General features: G+C 28.3%; 2 protein-coding genes across 5 annotated transcripts; one reads left to right on the top strand and one right to left on the bottom strand.

Moving 5' to 3' along the window:
- Positions 1-404: 404 nt before the first annotated feature.
- Positions 405-15308, bottom strand: LOC126838975 (puromycin-sensitive aminopeptidase). Of its 3 annotated transcripts, XM_050573822.1 has the most exons (12): positions 14662-14777; positions 14347-14530; positions 5608-5846; positions 5322-5487; positions 4747-5038; positions 3379-3797; positions 3053-3293; positions 2285-2988; positions 1675-1782; positions 1456-1578; positions 1086-1340; positions 405-571 (listed from the first exon to the last, which is right to left on the bottom strand). In XM_050573822.1, the coding sequence occupies exons 1-11, from the start codon at positions 14706-14708 to the stop codon at positions 1125-1127; spliced, it is 2739 nt and encodes a 912-aa protein (XP_050429779.1). In that variant the 5' UTR covers positions 14709-14777; the 3' UTR covers positions 405-571; positions 1086-1124. The 3 variants fall into 3 exon arrangements, with proteins under 3 accessions (XP_050429779.1, XP_050429799.1, XP_050429789.1); XM_050573842.1 differs by lacking the exons at positions 405-571; positions 14662-14777 and adding an exon at positions 15133-15308 and having other exon boundaries at positions 608-1340; XM_050573832.1 differs by lacking the exons at positions 405-571; positions 5322-5487 and adding an exon at positions 5128-5278 and having other exon boundaries at positions 612-1340; positions 14662-14768.
- A 1258-nt stretch (positions 15309-16566) lies between these two features.
- Positions 16567-21724, top strand: LOC126840149 (nuclear receptor coactivator 5). Of its 2 annotated transcripts, none has more exons than XM_050575700.1 (10): positions 16567-16749; positions 16859-17019; positions 17694-17801; positions 17962-18049; positions 18114-18143; positions 18816-18914; positions 18992-19191; positions 19682-19899; positions 20537-20615; positions 21303-21724. In XM_050575700.1, the coding sequence occupies exons 2-10, from the start codon at positions 16887-16889 to the stop codon at positions 21515-21517; spliced, it is 1170 nt and encodes a 389-aa protein (XP_050431657.1). In that variant the 5' UTR covers positions 16567-16749; positions 16859-16886; the 3' UTR covers positions 21518-21724. The 2 variants fall into 2 exon arrangements, with proteins under 2 accessions (XP_050431657.1, XP_050431647.1); XM_050575690.1 differs by having other exon boundaries at positions 16854-17019; positions 21303-21723.
- The last annotated feature ends 160 nt before the right edge of the window (positions 21725-21884 follow it).

Raw genomic sequence — 21884 nt, 5'->3', positions numbered from 1 at the left:
TTATACACAACTTATCTAAAACGTTTTATCTTATCTGCAATCGTTTATCAAGTATACTTAAATAACTATAACAAACCAGTTTTTCTAAATAAAAGAAACTTTTTTTTCCTTAAAATATAATGATTTTTTTGGAAAAATTAGCATAATAGAAATCTTACCTTAAATGCTATAATTTTTCACTTATTCAAAAACTATAGAACAACCCTGTTTGGTTATTGTTTACCGTCTTGAGATACGTGAAGGGCGAGTTATCATAACTACATTTTTTTTACCATAGTAATAAATAAAATAGCGGGGTACCGCATAGCTTAAAAATATGGACCTACCTACATACGAGTATACAACAATCATCGAATAGCTCAATATAATAGGAATTACCATTTAGTAAAAAAATAAAAATAAAATAAAATCAATAAAATAATATATTTTTTATGAAAACATGAGATATTATGCCCACAAGTTAAAGCATGGTTAAGCCATTCAATATAATATTGTAATTATGTAAAAAAAAAACAAAATGACTGGTTAACAAACAATCCCAATGCTTGGTGTTGCTTCATAGTATTAAATCCTGAAAATAATATTTCACGACTATAATACATTTTGTTATCTAAATAATAGTTTAAACGTTTCAAAATACAATAATATTATCGCTTAATGTGACAACAAAACATAAACCATTTTAAGGACTTATGCAAGATATTAACAAAAAACTAAATAATAGTAGAAATATATATAAAAAATATAATATATAGAGCGTTAAATAGATAATTTTTATTTTAACAACGCGATTAGTACAAATAGTTGATTGCATTTACTATTTTTTTTAGCTAGCCGTATTTCTTTATTATTTTTGAAAATAGTTATTCAGTTAACACTTTTATTACGTGTTTAACACGACATTTAAGTATGAAGTTGTTTATCAATATACCACATTTATAATAAAAATAATAGAAAATACTAGTGTAGCAGAATTTTTTTACAAAATTTATGACGAGTAAATATAGAGACGTGTCTCTTTAACATTAATTGTAAGTCTTTATAATAAAAAACTTAAAAATATAAGTTAATTATTCTTAACTCACTGGCACTGATTTTGAGCAAATTTAAGTTTACAATGATATTCATTTCACAGTTTTTTCAAGAAATGTACGCAGCTGATCATGATCTCTTTTCAGCCACGCCGCGTTTAATCTAATGGTTTCGCAAGCTTGTTGGATTGTTCTTTCCGCGCCCATGCAACCATTTTCTTTAAAGAAATTCTCCACTTCTTCGGCTTTTTCTTCCGATGCAAAATTTTCAGTCGTATTTTTCACCAAACGTGTCAACAAGAAACCACCCTACGACAAACATTGTATGTTGGTTTATATTTCAATAATCATAATAACATCGAGTGAGTTTGAAAACTATGAAAACAATAGGAAGCAATACAAATAATAATTTTTTAATTTTTACCTGATATTGATTAAATAACTTGGTCCAATTATCTTGGATGAACTGCCAAGCTAAGTCTCTTCCAATTTTCGAAGCACCAACAGAAATTATTACAAAAACGGTATCTTGCGAACGAACTTCATCCTAAAAAAATTGTCACGTAAATTAGTTAATTCATTAGAAATAAACCAAAAACTAGTTTATTCCTAGTCGAATACACAAACGGCAGATCAAACTAACCGACATTGCAAAATCGAGAACTTTTTTCAGTATATCCTTGTTTTTAGAAGCTCCCATTGCTCTACATATTCTATCCTTTTCTTCGTGCAAATCTGTTCCTCTGTAAAGCTGAAATAAAAACGTTAAATACATCATTGTCGAATTATAACTGATATAAATAAATTATCAGTAAAGAAACAAGGTCAACATTTTTTTTTCAAAACGGGTTTTTATTTTTAAAAAAAACTTTTTATTTTAAGGTTTATATTGTGTTTTCCATGTTAGTTACTTTGTAATTTTTATAACAAAACATAAATAATTTTACTTGACACAAAGAATTTCAATGGTTTTTATGAAAAACCCTAACTAAATAATAATAATAATAACATTTATTAACAATGATTGGTCTACTGGTCTAGTAACAATTAATGTTATTAATTTTAAACACAACAGTTGATGTTTCTTCGGTATACAATTATAGTCTACCAGTAATGTAATGGTAAATACTAACATGGTAATTATTGAAAAAGTGAAATAGGCGAATTATTTTTTAAAACCAATTTTTAAAAAAGCCATCAATTATTAGGAGATCTGTAACAGTTGTTTAATTTATTTCAACAAAATATATTACCTGCAATAATTGATTAAAAGTGGTCTCGTCACCAGTCGATAAACAAGCTTTGTAAATAGGACTTCTCAAATCGGCGACAATAGTTTCTTTTCCACTAAGGTGATTGGTAAACTTAACTTTAGCCTCAGCTATGGTCTCTGGATCGGCACTGGACACCAGTCTTGCTATAACCAGACCTCTTAACATTGTTTCAAGATGACTTTCTTTCGGTTTTGGATTCCATCCTAACTTTTCTGCAATCTTTTTTAAAAGAATTCTGTTGTACTGTTTGAATAGTTGGTCGGTTTCTCCTTCTACATTGGATAATAATATAGCCAATTTTCCAAGCACATTGCTCATTGTTGACCAAACAGAGTAGTTATCTTCATCAGTCATAGCTAACATCAACTCCAATACTTCGTCAGTCCTAGAAAGACCGGCTTGCACAAGAGCAAACAGATCATCCAGAAGACCTAATCGATCGAGCGGAGGCAACGTTTTCGAAGATATGGACGGTACAAAATTTCTTAACAGTTGAGGCGTATAACGGGTTCTGTAATAACCAACAGTGCTGGGATTTACTTTGATCCATTCGCCGGGAGCAATTGTGCCAGCTGGTATTGTTATATTTTTTTTATTTTCAGACATTATGTCTTTATGGCATACAATGGCAGGATTTCTTGACGTGGTAAATGTTAGTGGAACCATCCACAAAGAAGAATCATCTAAAATTGTTAAAACAAAATTAAAATATTACTAAAAAAAAAAAAAAAAATAATAATAATTTACTATCAATTTGTCCGTTAGCTGTGAATTTCGTCTGAGATACCGTAAGTACACGGGAACCGTCAGGGTTTTCAATTTCTTTCTCCACCGTGATAACCGGGAATCCTTTTTGCAAAGTCCAAGTCGACATTACCGCCTTCACTGGTTTATTACTGGCTTCTTCCAACGCTGCCCAAAGATCTTCAGTAAACGTATTGCTGTACTGGTGTCTGTTCAAGTATATATTCATTCCTTTCCGAAAATCCTAAATCAACGAAAAATTAAAATAAAATATAAATATTAATAAAAAACTATATAGTGACAAGAGTAAAAATCGAACAAGGGCTTACTTCATCACCGATAAAATTGTGCAACATTCTTATAACTGAAGCGCCTTTATTATATGAAATATCATCAAAAATTTCATCAATTTCAGAAGGATGGCCCACCGGGATTTCAATAGGGTGACTGTTGTGTAGAGCGTCTAACTCCAAAGCCCTTATGTATGTGTCTGTCACAAATTGTGTCCAAATATCATACTCGGGAAACAGATGTTCAACACATAAAAACTCCACGAAGGATGCATACCCTTCGTTTAACCATAAATGTGTCCACCATTCCATTGTCACCAAGTTTCCGAACCATTGGTGAGCTAATTCGTGTCCGACGACCAAAGCAATCCACTGTTTGCGAACTGCAGAGGTGTTGGCCGGGTCAACCAAAAGACAAGATTCTCTGTAAGTTACTAGACCCCAATTTTCCATAGCACCTAAAAGATAAATAATAAAACAAATTAAACAAAATATACAGCACGTTACAAAATTCAACAGATTTAAACATTATTCTAAGTTTTGATATTTTATATTGTAATTAAAATGAAGGCTTCACACCCAAATGATTTATTGCGTGCTTAAAGGAAATAATATACAGTTGTTTTATGGTTTTATTTGTATTGAGAAATGCGTATTTTGTTTAGCAGATAATAAATTTATAAATGTACATAAGTTATGGTTTTTTTTTTTAAATTGAATGATATAAATTTTATTTTTCTGCGCTTATAGTGCCCAATTGAATTAAGCAGAGTATAAACCTGTATATTTTAATTTTCAAGTACTAATAAAGTAATAAATCTTATAGTATGTTTTCATAATAAAATACTATTAAATAAAATAAATTTAACTATTTAAAAAAATGCAATCGATAACTTATAAATTTTAAATGTAATTAAAATTTCTAATAGTTGGACCTTATGTTTTTGAATAAATATATTATTTCTTATGATTAAAACATTTTCTAAAATTGTCGGAGTTAGACAAGTGTAGATCTGACCCAATAAATTTCATGAAAGAAAATGCGAATTAACATATTATATAAATATATAGATAAAATTGTAATAATAAAAAAAAAAAAACGACCAGCACATTAAACGGAGGAGCATATTTGTTTAGTTTTTAAAACACACATTACATAAAACAACAAGTCATCGGTTAATATCATCTAATGAACAAAGTGTCCTCAATAAGGAAAAACTAAGTTCTTCTTGAAATATACAAATTAATTGAAATGCAACTAAAAAATGTTTTATTAGAATACAGCTTATGGGTTAAAACCGGTATTAATTCTAGTTAAAAGGGTTTTCGGTTTGGACAATTTATTTGGGTTTTGGTTATACGGGGGAAAAGCCTTGATTTAAAATTAAAGAGTTGAAAAACAAGTACCCGAGGAAAAGTCGGCTATAGCAATTAAATCCATTTTCGGAAGAGGATAAGCCACTTGAAAGTAATCTTTGTAGTACGGTAATGCGTTTTTAGCTACTTCCAAAGCAAATTTTCCTTGTTCGCTTTTACCAACCGGCGTGTATACTCTAACTAAAACACCGTCAGAATCTTTGTCTTCCACATAGTCAAATTCACCAACCACTACAGCTACCAAGTATGTCGACATAACTGGTGTTCTTTGGAATTTCAGCAAACGGTCACCATTATCTTCTACCACTTCCGAAATCACTGGCTAGAAAAAACAAAATGTATGTAACAATATAAATAATAAAAGTAATAAAATTATTGACAGTATGAAAAAAAAAAATGGTGTAAAATTACCATGTTGGAAAGAGCCGTCTTGGATTCGGGCACACATAAAATAATGTCAAATTCGGCCTTGATTGCCGGCTCATCCCAACAGGGAAAACACCTTCTCGCATCAGTTGCTTCAAACTGTGTAACAGCTGAGTATTTTTCTTCTCCACTTGGACTTTAACAAAAAAACACAAACAAAATTACTGAATTGTTCTTACCATATTAGTTAAAGCTCGGTGGGATGTGTAACACACGACTATAGATATATCGAACATAGCCTTCAAAGCAGGTTCATCCCAACAAGGGAACATTCTACGCGCATGTGTTGTACACAACATTGTGACCGCAGCAAAACAATTGACCAGTTGGCCGATATCAGTTTTTCTATAGAATTATATGTTTGAAAAAAACAATATATATATTTATAAATATATATATATATATAAATACAAAAAAAAAAAACAGAAGTCAATTGACTTGAAAATGTTCTTAACATTCACTCACTTAACATATTTGCTACGATAAAATCCTTTCATTTTGTCGTTTAGTTCACCAATAAATGTAAACTTTAACAACGCTTCACCAGTTTTTAGCTCATCTTTAAAGTTCAATGTAAGCGTCTCATCTTCAGAAGATAGACTAATAGACGGTTTGTAAATTGTTCCGTTACTGTCTACGAGTTGAGCATCATCGATTTTCAAGTCCAAAGCATGTAAAACAATTTCCTTTGTCGGTTCGACTACCTAAAATAAAAATAAAAGTATAAGTATAAACAAACATTTAAAAAATCTATTAAAATTATTTACACAGTATAAAATATTAAATCGTTTATTTAAATAGATATTTTTTTAATATTTGAAGATTATAAAAAAACGGTTTTGATGCTATTTCAGCTTCCAATACCTAAGTTAGCTTAAAAAAATTAAAACCTTCTTTTGCGAAGTGGTTGCTTTGATTTAAGAAACAGTGGTTAAATTTTATAATTTTATTTTACAAATTTCAGTTTAAAATAATGTTTTTTTTTTAAATAATAATAGTTTAATTTGTTTTTTTTTTATAATTAGTACATTTTTTTAAAAATATTTTATATAAAGCAATATTATTTTGTACAAAGTGATTATAGGAAACAAAAAAAGCAACATTTTATAAAATAAAATACTAAAACCTTTGACTACTTTTAAAACAAAACAAAAAAGTTTTTTGATTTAAAATTCTTATTTTTAAGTGTTTACATGTTTAGTTGTTTATAGTGCATCTAATGAATTTAATTAGTTTTAAAAAACTACACCCGTAGAGATAGTTATTAACTTTCATAAAAACCAGAAAATGACTTCTAGTAAAATAGTTATTTAATATAAACTTTTGCCAGAGAGCTCATAGTAACGTTTAAATACATTTTTAAAAAATGTAATACAAAAATAAACAATAATTTAATTAGTTACCATACATAAAATACCTGTTAGATCTATTTATGTAAAATATTGCGCGTCTTTTTCCTTTTATAAAAATAATTTTATATTATAGACTAGTAAATAAAACTAGTTTTTTTTAAGATGTTATAAAAAAAATATCTCGATGAGATAAAAAAAACAGATAAAAACTTATTTATGACTTTGCAATCTTTTAGACAAAGGGGGCTGTCTTTCTAGCAATTTTCGAGTTCTGTAATTTTAAAAAAGGTGATTGGACCAAGACATTTTTTTTGAAACATTAAAAATTTTCGGACATCTTCAAATCAAAATTTCGAATTTGCCCATAGGCCTACTATTAAGTATGTAAAAATGTTTGTTTTCAATTACTGTTCAAAAGCAACACGAAAATTGTTGATCTAGGAGCCATTTAAAAATAATTTGAAGGTGAATAAATATTCTTTTTTTCTAGTTATAAAACTTTTAAAGTTATTTTTCTTTCTAGTCAGTTTGATATAAAATGACTTTTGAAGAACGTAAGAGTTCTTTTTGGCTACTGGACGGACTTGATTTTTTTTTTATGTGAATCTTATAACTCTGTTTCGATGGGGGCTAAAAGGCCGATTGTTCATTTAGCTATTAGATAATCAGGTGGATGTATTAGAAAATCGATTAATAAGTAAAAATATAAACGCTTATAATACAATTCAAAATCGGCCTTTGAGTCACTTATAAAGATTTGAAATTTAGTTTTTTTTTTTTAATCGGTTTGGACCAAAACACAATTTTTTGTTTTGCGTTTTAGTGTAAATTTGGCTCGCTCCGTCTTAATATTTGATCAAAACCAGAAATATACCTGATTAATAAACCTTATTTTTTTTTTTAAGTTTATATTAAAATGTCATGGCAGGAAAGTTATCACAAAAGTTTGTGAGATCCCAAATAGAGGCAGCCAAGTTGTTAGTCTATAAAACGCAGCTATATAATTGCACATTTGTTTTGGAATAAAACCGCCTACTGTTGTACTACGTTTAAAACATAACTGTTCTCGGGGGGAGAGATACAGTTACGTTGCGTATAAAAGAAAACGAGCTACGTCACACACGAGACCTACATTATTAAGTTGGTACTTGGGATACAGTTATGTTATTGTGTTACGTTGTGTGTTGTATACGATGACGAACACCTGCGACCAAATACGATTTATCGTTATAAAAGACTCGAATTCTTAGTAGTTAATAACATTTTTTTTCCAAGACAGTACTCTCGTCGAACCATGTGTATAATCAGTTTTTTTTGTCCTTGACCTAAATATTGACATAAAGGATCCCTGAGAATAAAAGCGACGAAGACAGACGACGTTGGAAAAGACGTCCGATTGGGTATTTTATAAATTTACTCGTTGAACAATCGAAAAAGAGCACAATTTTTTTATTACCTGAAATTACGTTGCCTACAAGAGCGTACATTATATTTTTTATACTGGCATAGCCTAAAAGAGCACACTATGGTTATCATCAAATGATTATCCGTTTATCAAAACCGTACACAACGAGTATAATATAATATTCAAATATTGACAGATTGATTAATTAAGTATTAGATAGTGTATTGATTGTTAACACAACACGTATCGTATAGTTAAAATACAGTAAACAAAATAATAATTAGTTCATAAATAAAATAATTTATAAAATTGTATACAGAAAAGATAACCATTTATTTCCGAAAATGTTAAAACATCTATTTTTTTATAATCATATTCTTCACGAATTTAATTTATATGATCTTGCCTTTCTATGACGATTATACTATGTGGCGCTTTACTATCTGAATTATCAGTTGTATTGAAACTTGTATGGATCAAAATAGTTATTATTATTAATATTAATAGTTAATACCATATTGATAGTATATCCATAGTTCAATGACCGACGACACAAGTGCAATACGCTATCGATATTCATATGTGTACGTCATGTTCTATTTCTTTTTTGTATCTGTATGGTCTTTTAGCATTATCAGTTTGTGTTATTTTTGATATTACAAATTTGTGCTCTTTCGGGTTACGCCTAAACTTATAACTATACAGAAAACATTAACCTAGTACGCATAATTTCAAGAGAGATTAAATTTAGTACACGTCCAAGCATAACATTACAAAAAAAAATAGATGGAATTCTTTTTGTTTCGCAAAGATAATTTTGTCATAATAGATTCTGCCAAATTGTATTCCCCCAGTAACTACGCCGAACTAATCTAGATTATTTAATTTTAATATAATAATAATAAACTAATTAATATTACAAAAGATCCATGGTTTTTTTTATTATAGCACCAAGATGATTGTAAATTTAATTAGGTCTGGTTAAGTATTTAATAGAATTACAACCACCGAGAACGAAATAATTATAAAAAAAATTGATACATTTGTCTACGATAAAAATTGTCTAAAAATTAATTAAATAGCTAGTAATTTATCTGGAAATTTTTTTAATAAATTCAACTGTTACACATATAACGGAAAATTAACGATTTTAAACAAAAGCATCTATTGTTAACGTATCCTTTTTAAACATTTTTTTAGTATACATTTTCGCAAATAATACATATTTTAGAATAGAGATCAGTTAAATATAATTATACTATTTATGTATGCATTTATTTTTAATGAAAAACGAATGTGTTTGACTTATGAATCGGAAAAACTTCACTGTTACACACAAGAGAACATCAGTGTTATTAGATCAAAGAGCAACAAATTAACAGCGTAATAATGAGCTCTACTTAAGAGAGATAACAAACATAATATGGTGTGATCACACACTGTAATACTTATGGTTAATAGCGAAAATATTTCATACATCATAGTTAATAACATTTGTAATGGATTATTATGACGGTGCGCTGGTAAAAGGAAGCAAGTCAATTTCTAGAAAAATTACATTTACAGTTTAATATATAATACATAAAAATTGAAAAAAGTTTTTAAGAAATAAAAAATGTAACAGTGTAATAAAATGTACTACAGTTTCATCAAAAGTAATACCTTTAAATCTCATTTTCTAAAATTGCATCTTCTGACTTACTCCCTTTAAAATCATCTATATTTATGTATATAAAATTATTATTTATACTCCCAAAATTGTATAAAACAAAAAAAAGAAAGCCAGTAAAATTTGGTGTGAATAATATTAAAAATTACACCCTTACTGGTTTTATTTATTTACTATTAGATAATAATAAAAAACCATTACACTGGGTTTAGATCATAGTGGGGCAGGAGAGGTTACACGTCTACAGTAATTATTATAACTGAAAGTGATAAAATAACTTATAAATAAACGCTTCAATGTGAAAGCAATTGTTATTATTATTAGGGTTTACGATATTTTTGTAATTCGACAACGCTCATCGATGGTATTTTAACTTTAGAATATTCTATAGAAATTAAAGACCAATTCGACAAATTTTAATTCATAGAGCACCGCATTTGTGTTGAAAAATATGTAAATGGTTTTGGGCGTTTTTCTCGATTTTGAAAGGAGAAGGGTCAAGGGTTTAACCTTTTCAATTTTTGGGGTACAATAATGGGGGTAAGTACCCTTCAGGTACGTATTATAGACTTGGTTCTTAGAGAAACCAGTTCAATAGTTTAGATCTAACGTGGGTCCAGACACAAAAGAAGCATAAAAGCCTATTGTTAAAACAATACCTTCTCACAGATAGGTACGATATGTTGGACATCTTTGGTTTTGGGAATCGAACAGTCAAAATAGAGCTATTATCAGTAAGTAAACAGATTCTCATACAAAAAAAAATATTTTTAACGAAAATACACGTGTTAAAATCATCTACATTGTACCTATATAGATGATTTTAACGTATACTTTTGTTTTAACAATCCTTACAATCGGGAATTAGTTTCAAAAAAGACAAAATAAACAAAAGACGCATATAAGTATAACATTGTGATTGTCTATAAATAGACCTTTTGTTGTTGGCGCATAGACGTACGTCTTGTATAATATAATATACAAAACGATATATTATTTTATTTTCAGTTTAAAAGAATGAACAAGGGTTTGTCAAGTGCATTTAAACAATGAACAAATAGATTATTTTAGTAAAAACTTAAATATATGAAGACAGTCAGCGGCATTTGGTTCGAGACAAAAATAATCTAATAATTAGTACTCGAAACCCGAGTTTGAACAAGACGATATTATATTGAGATGTATTATACTGATTTGTTATGGTGATAACAAGATCACCACAAGCTCATTATTTTTTTTTTTACTAATTATCATTATAATATAAAAAATTATTTATCATTTTGAAGACGCCACACCACAGATTTTCTTTGTTACATGTCTCAGTGTCTCGCGTAATACACTTCCTAATAGGAACTAAGAAGTTTTAGCGTATAAATTCATTAATTTTTAAATTCAATTCCAGATTAAAATTTAGGGGAAAAAGTTTTAAAAAACAAGATTAATTCTTGTTTTTTTTAAATTTGTATTTTTACAATGTTCAGTTTCTGAAAAAGTTATCGCCCTAAAATATTATGCAATTGTGCTGAAACAGGAAAACAAATACATTTGTACGATTTGGATAAAAAATAATATGGATTTACTCTTTGCTATGTTAATAAAAATTAGTATGTTGTGAATTTAATGCACTAAAAAACAGTTAAAATGTACATGCATTTAGGCACTAAAAACGAACAAATGGTTTAATATTATATGGGCTAAAAAAAATTGTATGCAAATATATGATGTGAAAAAAGGCGAAGTACAAAATTTAGCTTTTAAAATTATTAATTCGTACTTGTTTAACTCTTTCATGCACAAGAGATTTCAAAATGTCTATACCCAAGATGCACGGATACTTAAATTTAAAATTTTTTATTTTTTTTATCGTTGATTTGTACTTACATATGCATTAAAAATAATATTAAAAAAAAAAAAAAATTAGTGGCAAAGTCTAGGACTTACAGTATGTGGGATTACGTATATCCCACCGCACATACTGTGCGCACAACATTCGCATCTCGTATTTTTTTTTCATATCAATATACTTTTATACCATTAATTATAAACATAACCTAATATGGAAACGAACAAAAAAAAAGAACATTCAAATCGGTTGATTATTTCCCTCACAAATAACAAAATAAGTTTTGAAAATTTTCTGGGAAAAAAAAATATGTGTATATGCTGATGCCTTTTGTTCAATACAGACAGGACAAATTGGCGTTACTTATTAATATTCAATAGACACAAGGTCGTATGAAAAATGCTAAAAATAAACGAAAAACAAAATAAATAAAATTTAGAAAAATAATATAATATGTGGTATATTATTTGTCCCACCATGCCACAAAGGTGAATTTTTATGTGGGACAACTGTAATCCCACCATGCCGGAAAGAGTTAAAATAAATACATTTTAATTGTAAAAATAAGGAATGGAATATATAATTTCATAATTATATTATTTAACATAGAAATTAGAAAAAAATTCTCAAAATAAATTATTTGATACAAATTATGCAATAGTATGCACTTAAGTTCAATTATGCAAAACAACATTTCGTTGATGCATTCATAGAGGAATAAAACAAATGACTTCTACAAAGTAGCAAAAAAAAACATGCGAATAAAAATACCGAAATAAAAATATATTCTCACAAACAAATGGTGAGGCGCCAACCAAATGAAACACTTACAAATATTATTTTAAATTTTAAAAATGTTTAAAATATGTTTTAATTTGGTAATTACAAAAGATAGATAATATGTAATATATAATATACATTTTGTAGGTTTATTTATGTTATATACAAAATGCAATAAAAATATAAATTGAAATAATAATTTATTTATTTTATGAAAAGTAGTGTTCTAAACTGTACATTTTTATTTAACGATAAAAACAAACAGTAGAAACTTTTACCTTTATTTTCACTTGTAAAAATAATAGGTTCTAATTAGGGCATTTGGAAGTTTATAGATGGTCTGAAATTGTATAGAGAATTCAGTAATTACAAGTTCTACTTATTTGGAATAAAGAGCCATCAAAATAATATCAAAAATATATGTAAATATTTATCCATATATGTAAGGGAGCACAAAGTGTGCTAATAATAAAAAAAAATTATTACATGTTTCCTTTCGCACAGAATTTAATTTTACTAATTCTGAAAGTAATTTTTTTGTAGATTTTACATTGATGAATAATATATTGAAAGATAACTTAAAAAATAGAGGTATACAATTTAGTATAAGAGGAAAAAAAAATCTAAGTACATAATTATAAGACATCCCAATTTACACAATTTTTTATTAGAAAAAATAATAAATTAAAGTTTCATTGCATAAATATAATAAAAAAGGTATTAAAACTGATTTTTATACCTTTATTTTTTTAAACAAAATATTTTGGTGTTTAATTTTAACTGATACGTCACTTTTTGAATTTGTCAGCATTTATAGAAGAAATACACGAGTAGATAGATAATAATAATATGTATATTTAAGTGTAGATATAGGTCATGATTAAAATGCACTCTGCCAAAATAAGGTATCTACAACACTTGGAGCAGTTTCCTTAATACTTATCATCAGAATATTAAAATATTATAGAACTATTTATCGTATTTGCTGACTATGTTGCGGTAGTGTTTTGAGACACACATTTAAATCTAACCTAAGACCTATACAAAGAGCGTTTTCAGCTAATAGCATTCAAACCACTAGGTACCTCTAAGTGTCTACATGTAAATATACTTCCTCATACATAATTTTACAAAATGCTGCGACTGTAACTTTTAAAAAAATAATTTTCATAGGGTACTGTAATAGAATTATAATCCGGGCTGGTTTAGTCACTTATTCAATCTGGTAATCTGGTTCCGAGATTCCTCGAATAAATGATGTATAAAAAATTAATACTTTTTAATAAAGTTGGTATATTTTGTACAATCAATACATATAAATAAAAATATATACATAAATACATAGGTATTGCTACTGAAGTTTGTTTTTTTAATGAAGAACCTCCACTATTTTGGCAGTCTTTTAGTCTGATATCTTCCGGATTACCAAGACCCAGAACAAGTACACACAGTTGTCTGTAATGTTCTTAGTCTGGGTTATAGTAATAACTAATAATTAGTTATTTCAGCTAGTTTAAACTTAAAAAAAACTAATCTTAGGATAGTAAAATAAAACAATAGCATTAAATTATTTACTCTACCATACCATGAATTATATACTATACAATATAAATATATTACATTGGATTACGCATGTTGTCTTTAACACAACCAGCAATACTCAAATAAAAAAAATAACAATTAGGTTTTTGTAATGGGCATAATTATTTTTTTTTATCTTGTTCATTTGTGAAGCTAATATTTGCTAAGAATATTTTTTTTAATCCTGGTCATGCCTGGGTTTAATAAATTGTTTGTCCTCAGCTAAAAAAATATTTGTTAACTTTGTCTGGGTTTTAAACCTAAATTTTGTTAAATATAAAATAATATTTAAAAGGTCATCCAGTTCAGATAAATATAACTTTTTTTTAAAAATTTGTCCAGTCTTATTTGATTAGGACCAGATAGATCTCTAGGCTAGGTAAATTATGTTTTTAAATTATAAATTATTAACAACGGAGTGAAAATTGTATTTACAAATTTAAAAAAAAAAGGTCCAGCAAGGTTAAGCATTTATACTTGCTCTATATTTAATCGACAACAAAAACAAAATTTTAAACACGCTTTTCTATAATTTTAAATTGTCAGTTAAATAAATGGTTGAATAAAAACTTACGTGAAGTGAAACAGTTTCTTTGCCTTCAAATGTGAATTTCTGCAAGTCTGGCTTTAACCACAAATCGTACAACACAGGCTTTACATTTTTGGGCAACCGCCTGAAACTTTTCTTATCGGCAGGCATGTTAAAATTGTGTAGATTTGTTTGAACGAAGGTTCTCAAAGATACCGTTTGACAAGACCTGTAAATAAAATAAAATATACACAGATAATAGAGTACTTATATAGACCCCTCGTTGTGTTGTCACTGCACAGTGCACACTCGCACGCACGCACACTACTATATTTGCCAATTACACATTAACACACTAACACAATTATTGCAGGTAGCTTCCTCCACTTCGAACCCCAACTGAACATAACGGGAAATCGCGTCGCGGTTTTTTATTTTATTTTATTGACCATATAATACTAAATATTATGTGTTTGAAACCGGTTTTTGCACAAAAGTACGCCTATATAAAGTACAACGATTCACGAATAAAATTCAAAACGTAAATAATCGCACGCTATCACAAGATTGTCCGGTGTTTATTAAAAAAAAAATTTGAAAATAATTAATCTGGACGACCACCGCGAATAATAATTTTGTACAACGGTTCTGATCTAAACACAAGCTGCTTATCACGGCCCACGGGGTGTATATAGTTGTCGGCTATATTATATATCATAATAACATGTTAATATTTTAATGGCATGCAACATTTTTTTTTTGAACAACCGCACGTTTTTCGATAGATAACATCAATATTATTACGCATGATATTATTAAAAGCATACTCACTGGATTTTTCACGTTTTCGGATTTGCGTACACAGTTTTCGGTCGACCACGGACAGGCAAAACGTAGTCGGTTCGGCGCAGGAACGTGTGTGCGTCGACTTTTGATGAGAACGATAGCAACGAAACCGAAACGATCGACGACGAAACGGCGATTACGGACCACGTAAAATGTTAATATCATAATGAATGTGGCGGCCGGTTCTAATCGCGGTTTGTGATTTTTTCATTGGTCGCCAGTGGAAATCAGTCGGGCCACGAAACGCGATCCCGCGGCCGGCCGGCAATTCGATAATGTGGCCACACTTCATGTTATTATTATTATATTTATTACCTACAATACCTAGCTGGTGTGTACTAAATTCCGCCGAAGAGCACCTCTATGGTAACCTCTATATTATAGTTATTACTCTACGATGGTAACCCAAGACTAAAATATATAACTAATAAATAAGTATTTTAGCACGAGTCGTTTGCGCGAAACTTGCATTATTTTTTATCAATCGCGTGCTATTGCGAGAACGGAATTTTAAGAATTAGAAAAGTTCAAAATATGCATAGAAGACCTATAAAGAAAACTCGATCTTTATATGTCTATAAAAATATGTGACAGAGAAAGGCAAAAGGGACTATCTCTTGTCGCCAAAATCCAAATTGCAGGAGTCATGAAAAAAATAATTATGCCATCTGCAGATCTGCTTAAGGGTATTTTATTTTAAGTTTTGGTTGTTTCGTTCTAAAAGTATGTAAAATACAGTTCAAAACAAGCGTTTTTTCTCAAAAACTAATTTTTCGAAGTATAAATACAAACAAATATAACTCAGTCGGTTTTCAAGATAAGATGACGATTCTGGTCTCAAAATGTTCAGAATTTTATATGTTATAACCAATAACACAAATTTTAATTTTAACGACAAAAGATACGTTTTTCCTTTCCGCCTACATAGCTAACAATATTTACTAATAAAATCTTAATATATTCTCTCAAGTAAACGTTCTACTACTCCCGTATTTTGATCATAAAACTGGGGACGAGGATTTTGGGTTGTACTCTTAGTAAGACTACAACATTTATACAATACACAGTGAAGAACTATGTCATAGGCGGTTTTACTTTTGATAACTTAAACACAACCCAAATTATTAATTTGGAAAGATTGTTTTTTTTAAATTGGTTTACTAAAAGTTTGAGTATCGATATAAACAAATAATAAAAACGCTACAGTCAGATAAAGTTATTTTCTATGTATTGTGAACATTTGGTAATTTTGAACTAATGTTTTTGATTTGTGATTTTTTTAGAATTAAACGAAATAAAAAATATTAATAGGTAACAAAAACCATTTTGAAATATTATTTTGACAACAAAATGTATAAAGTTGGCAGTTTGTACTTTGTGATAAGAAAATTATCGCAAAACATAAGCATAACAAAACACAAAAAAATAGTCGATTATTGATATTTTTGTGATAAACTTAAACATTTTGTACAGGACAAGACGCGATAATACGATTATCATTATTGTTTACATCACCGGGCACACAGGTCACAGAGTAGAATATTACTTACTTTGCTGATAAACATAATATATTTATGGTCAATGGTGAAAAATTGTGGGAAGGTATCGCTTGAAAAATATCTTGATATTTTTTCTTAAATTACCTATTATTGTTGTAGTATTGCATTGTTAATACCTACTCGAGCCTTCATAGTAATTTTTTTTAGTTTAGTCAACGGTTGTAGAATATAAAAGAAAACATGAATCGACCACGCAATCAAGTTGAACACGAGCTTAAAGCTAGGGCTCGTATATACGTTGCCAATATACCACAGTCCGGCATGTCGCGTAAAGAAGTCGTTTCTGTATTTCATAAATACGGTGAAATCGATAGTAAGTATGTTTATTACGGTTTTTACTAAAAATTGTCTAAAAGTCAAGTTATAATACATTGAATTTAATGCAACGTGAACTTAGTTACATGAATAATATTTATTTAAGTTACTAGATAGTAATATGTTATTATGTAGATAAATACAGTAAAATCTGTCTTAAGACGTAGTCTGAATAAACTGGTAAACTTAAATCGTATGTGCTCGCTTTGTGTTACCACATTTTGTATATTCTCACAATTTTAAATGTAAGTGTGAAATGTAGGTGCACATAAGGCTTTAATAAAGTTTAGAGACAACGTATATCGTTTCAACCTGTCATAAGTCAAATGGTTTCTGATCGCACTTGTGTGACCGTTATACATTTTTTATCTGAGGTACAGTGTGACGGATTCATTCTTACCTCGCATGACCAATGTCATGGTGACTGGTTTAACTTTAAATTAATTTAATGATAACGTTATTGTTAAAATAACTTTTCTAAGGTAAAAGTGTTTTTACATTTACTGTTCAAAATATTTTTCATCATGGATAATTTTTCCTATAAAACTATAGCAAACAAGTTAAATTTCATAACACGGCTGCTGATGTTATGTTGCACAAAATACACAGCAAGCCTACAACAATTTTGAGTATATCTCAACTTCTCTTGTAATCCTGTGTTAATATTTTCAGATGTTTCACTACAAACTAGACACGTATTTGTTCAATTTACTGAAGAATCATCGGCACTTAAAGCCCTTGCTCAAAATCCACCTGATTATATTATGAGTAAAAAACTTGGTTAGTATCTACTTATTCAGTAAAGATTGTTTGAAAATGTAATGTAAATAATTACTTGATAATAATAGAGATGATCAGATCTTATAAGTGATAAATTATTATGGAGTCATCCTTAGTAAATTAATCAATTAATTAAATTAAAGTATCTTTTGCATTTTAGATGTGAAACCCGTAAGACCATTTTTCTATAGAAATGGAGAACTTGTGAAAAATGATAGAGCAGTTAATTTCGATGCAAATGATAAAAGGTAAAATTTTTATTTTATACTCTTATGTTTTCAAATTATGTTAATTATTTATTAATAATTTTAGAAATGAAAATCGGAATCAGCCGAGAGACTAGTAAGTGAAAATAAAGCATTAAGCCGGAACAAGATGTGTGTGCACGCCTATGATATACATAATATTTTTTAAAAAAATATAGAACATTTTTTTTTTAAATGGATATGTTTTAACCTAGGTGTCAATCTGAAATTTGCTTAGACATTTTCGTTTTAAATCTAGTTATTATTATTGTATTTATTTAATTTGTGTTACTCGTTTACTCAATTTCATTCACTCGAGTGGTGGTATATAGTATTTCTGTTTTTCGCGATGGAAATAAACGTTAAGCTATAACTAAATATGAAGAATTTAACCATATAGGGTATCATATTGTATCATAATCATGATTAAAAATGTAATCGTATTGGTTATGTGGACCCGTTATGCTAAAAACATATCCATGAGAAAATGTTTTTCGGTAGTCGGAGAAAATAAATTTTTTTTTTGTTGCAGTCTTTTTTTTAAAAATGTACAGTCATGGATTTGCTACCATTATTATATCGAATGCATTGATAGTTTTTTTCATCGTCCACCAAATTACTTGGTATAATTACGGCGACAAAATTGTGACTTTACACTTTTGAAGACTGAATATGCAATCCAGTCATAAAGGTCAACGATGACTTTAAAATATATTGTGTATACATTTGAAAAAATATATTTATAAATAACTAATAATTTGTCGATTAGTGATGATTTCAGACAGACCAAACCGCTGATTAATCCAAGCGTAATGAATCCAAACTCTCCGAACGATTGTGAGATTGTCGTTACTAATAGTTCTTTAACGTAAGCAATAAAATTACTTATAAAAATGTCACACTTTAATAAATTATATTATATTTTAAAATATATTTGTTCCGTAGCGAGTATTCCGAGTTCTTAGAAGTAAACCTCAAAAAGCTCAACATGAAAGTCGATTTGTTGTTTCCGAAACCAGAAATACCTATTAATCGTGTACTTGGAACCTTAGCACAAAGAGGAACTTTTTATGTTTTAGTTGTTCGGGAAGAAAACAAATTGTACAGAAGTGTTACTGTTGATATACTTCATGGAGTACCTGAAGGTAAAACAAATTTGTTATTTTAAAATTATGCGTAACCTACTCTTATACATGTGTAGGTAATTTTGTAAATAAATGTTATAACCAATGTATCTAATCCTTATTATATGTATTATAATAAGTGACTTTGCAATAACAAAACTTGAATAATAATAAAACATAAAAATTAAAAAAAAATTACTAAGTACATAGTTTGTAAACAAATTTACTAATATAATTAATATTTCAATATTTGTATAGGTTAGTAATATCCAGACTAAACTAAATTGAATTGTTTATTTGTTATTTCTAACACTAACTGAATTAGTTGACTAACTTAACTAGTGTCTAAATAAATATAATTAAGATTGGAAATAATATATTATTTAAATTTCAAATATTTAATGAATAATTATTTCGACTGGCTCTTGAAAGTTAAATAGTGCTTGTTTGTTTAATATCTTTTAGCAAAATGAACATCGTGTAATGATAATAATGTAATAATAATTTGCAGAACATAGAAATATGCCGTACAAAGATGCTCTCACATTAATTGTTCATAGTTTTGACGCTTATATGAGAGGTGAAAAAATGGCGCCCATTCCTGGTGTATCTGGTATTCCTATATCTGAATGTGGTATACCATTAGGAGACAAACATCCAGAGGGAATTACTACATTATTAAATTTGTTACAAGATCAAAGAGACCTCACAGTACTTCAATACGATATGGTAAGAAAACTACAAACAATTATTTGATTAGAGTTGACCAGATACACAAAGCTCTTATGTTAAACTCAATATTTCGGTCTAAGGACAAATAATAATAATATGAAAAATCAGAGCTTTGAACCCGAATTATTTATTTGAGTTAGGGCTTTTCGGGCCATATTATGCAATATATTGGTTAGAGTTTCGTTCTTATTTAAAATTTTTGATATTCGGTTTAGGCTAACCTAAATAATTGGGTTAATATGGGTTATGATTTTATTATGAAACATTTAGTTTGGGTTTTTGGAGTGTATACAGATTGTATGGGTTAGATCTCATTTGGAGGGTTCAGAGCGAAAGTGAACCAAGTCTATCACAGCTGATTTCCAATAATTGGCTCCTAAATTGTTTTTTGCATAATCTACTCTGTGGTACAATGTTATCATTTTGCGGCAGTGAGATGAACTAAGGACTTGGTTCACTGTGGCACTGAAAGATATTACTTTTACACTTATTTTGTGCGATAAACCTCACCATGTGAAAAAAATGTACTTGGTTCCGTTTTTGCACTGAGCCCTCCATTTGTTTTCAAAGGCCCGATAAAAAATTACACATCATGTCTTTTTTACATTTAGTTAATTTTTTTTTTTAATTTTAGATGTTGCAATATTTAAAAGAAAAAAAAGAGGAACATATTAAAGAAGAAGTCGGTGTTGTTCCTAGTTTTAACAAACCAAGTAATAATGATTATACAGTAAAAGAATGTTTTTTAGAACGTGGACCAATAAAAATGACATTTTAGGATTTTTTTTTTTTGCTGGTAAATTACTTCTAAGAACTTGTAAAAGGCATCTTCTTGGGGTTAAACGCATTGTGTAGGTAACATTTCTAAAATTTAATATCACTATAGTTTAAAATAACCTCATTTAAAACTGATATCAGAATAAACATGATTTTTAGTTTTTCTGTGTAATATTATCAACATGTTCCATAATGGTTTTGGACTTAACAATAAGTTTCAATAACTTAATGAAACAGAACTATAAATTAAGTTATGTTCCATACGAGTTTGCAACATTGAATTAAGTTGTGGTGTATTGTGAAATTAAATTACTTTATATGAATTCCGTTGAATCAAATTAGAGCGTTAAAAAATTTTTTTTTTTAAATTAATTCAAGAACTTTACTATTTTTAAACTATTAATTTTAGGACATTTTTGGTACTTGAAAAAAAAAATTAATTTAAATCTTCAGGGAAGTAGAGAAAGTAAGGGAAGAAATACATCCATTTTAAAATATGTTGTATGAAAATTATTTTTAAAAAAAAATATCCTAAATTGACATTTTATTGGGTTTAAAATGCCTAAATAGCTAATAAAAATTAATTTTCTAACAAAAAGTAATATATTTAACATTTATTTCAGCCACCGATTTGCCAATCCTTCCAGCCGCCGCTGCTATACAAAATCCACAAGCCGCTCATCTACATAAGCGTATTTTGAGTATTCTCAATCATAAACCATTATCGTCTACTGAAGTAAGCCAGGCTGAAAAAGATTCCACTAGTATTCTTAAAGAACCAAAGATACAAAAAGCATTAGAAAGTTTATTTCAGGGAGGTACTTTATTAAGAAAGTAAATACAATTAAATGTATTAATTTAGTATTTTTTTTTTTTTGCTCATTGTAAATAAAATTATTTTATATTATTATTATGGTTTTTATATCTTGTGTGATTGTTATAACTTTTTAGTATTGACCTTTTCTTAAATATTTTCCTTTTTTTGTAATCTTGTAATGTTATTTGATCAATTCTCTTATGAAAAAACAGTGTACCTAATAACTAATAGTGTTATAATTGAAATAAATAATACTAGTATTTGTATGGTTTTCCGTTTTATAATAAAAATGATTTGTAATAAATTTACGTATGAAATAAAAACTGTAACTATAGTTACAGTCTATCGTTCAATTTTTAATTAGAATAACGATTATTTTTCAAAAAAC

Source organism: Adelges cooleyi, unplaced genomic scaffold (assembly GCF_023614345.1).
Source record: "Adelges cooleyi isolate 19-005CV unplaced genomic scaffold, UGA_ACOO_1.1 ACOO_flye_CR_arks_rails_tigmint_CR_PRNA_108, whole genome shotgun sequence".
In the NCBI taxonomy this organism is placed as follows: domain Eukaryota; kingdom Metazoa; phylum Arthropoda; class Insecta; order Hemiptera; family Adelgidae; genus Adelges; species Adelges cooleyi.
The sequence above is the reverse complement of the archived record's forward strand: the minus strand, read 5'-3'. Positions and strand labels throughout refer to the sequence as shown.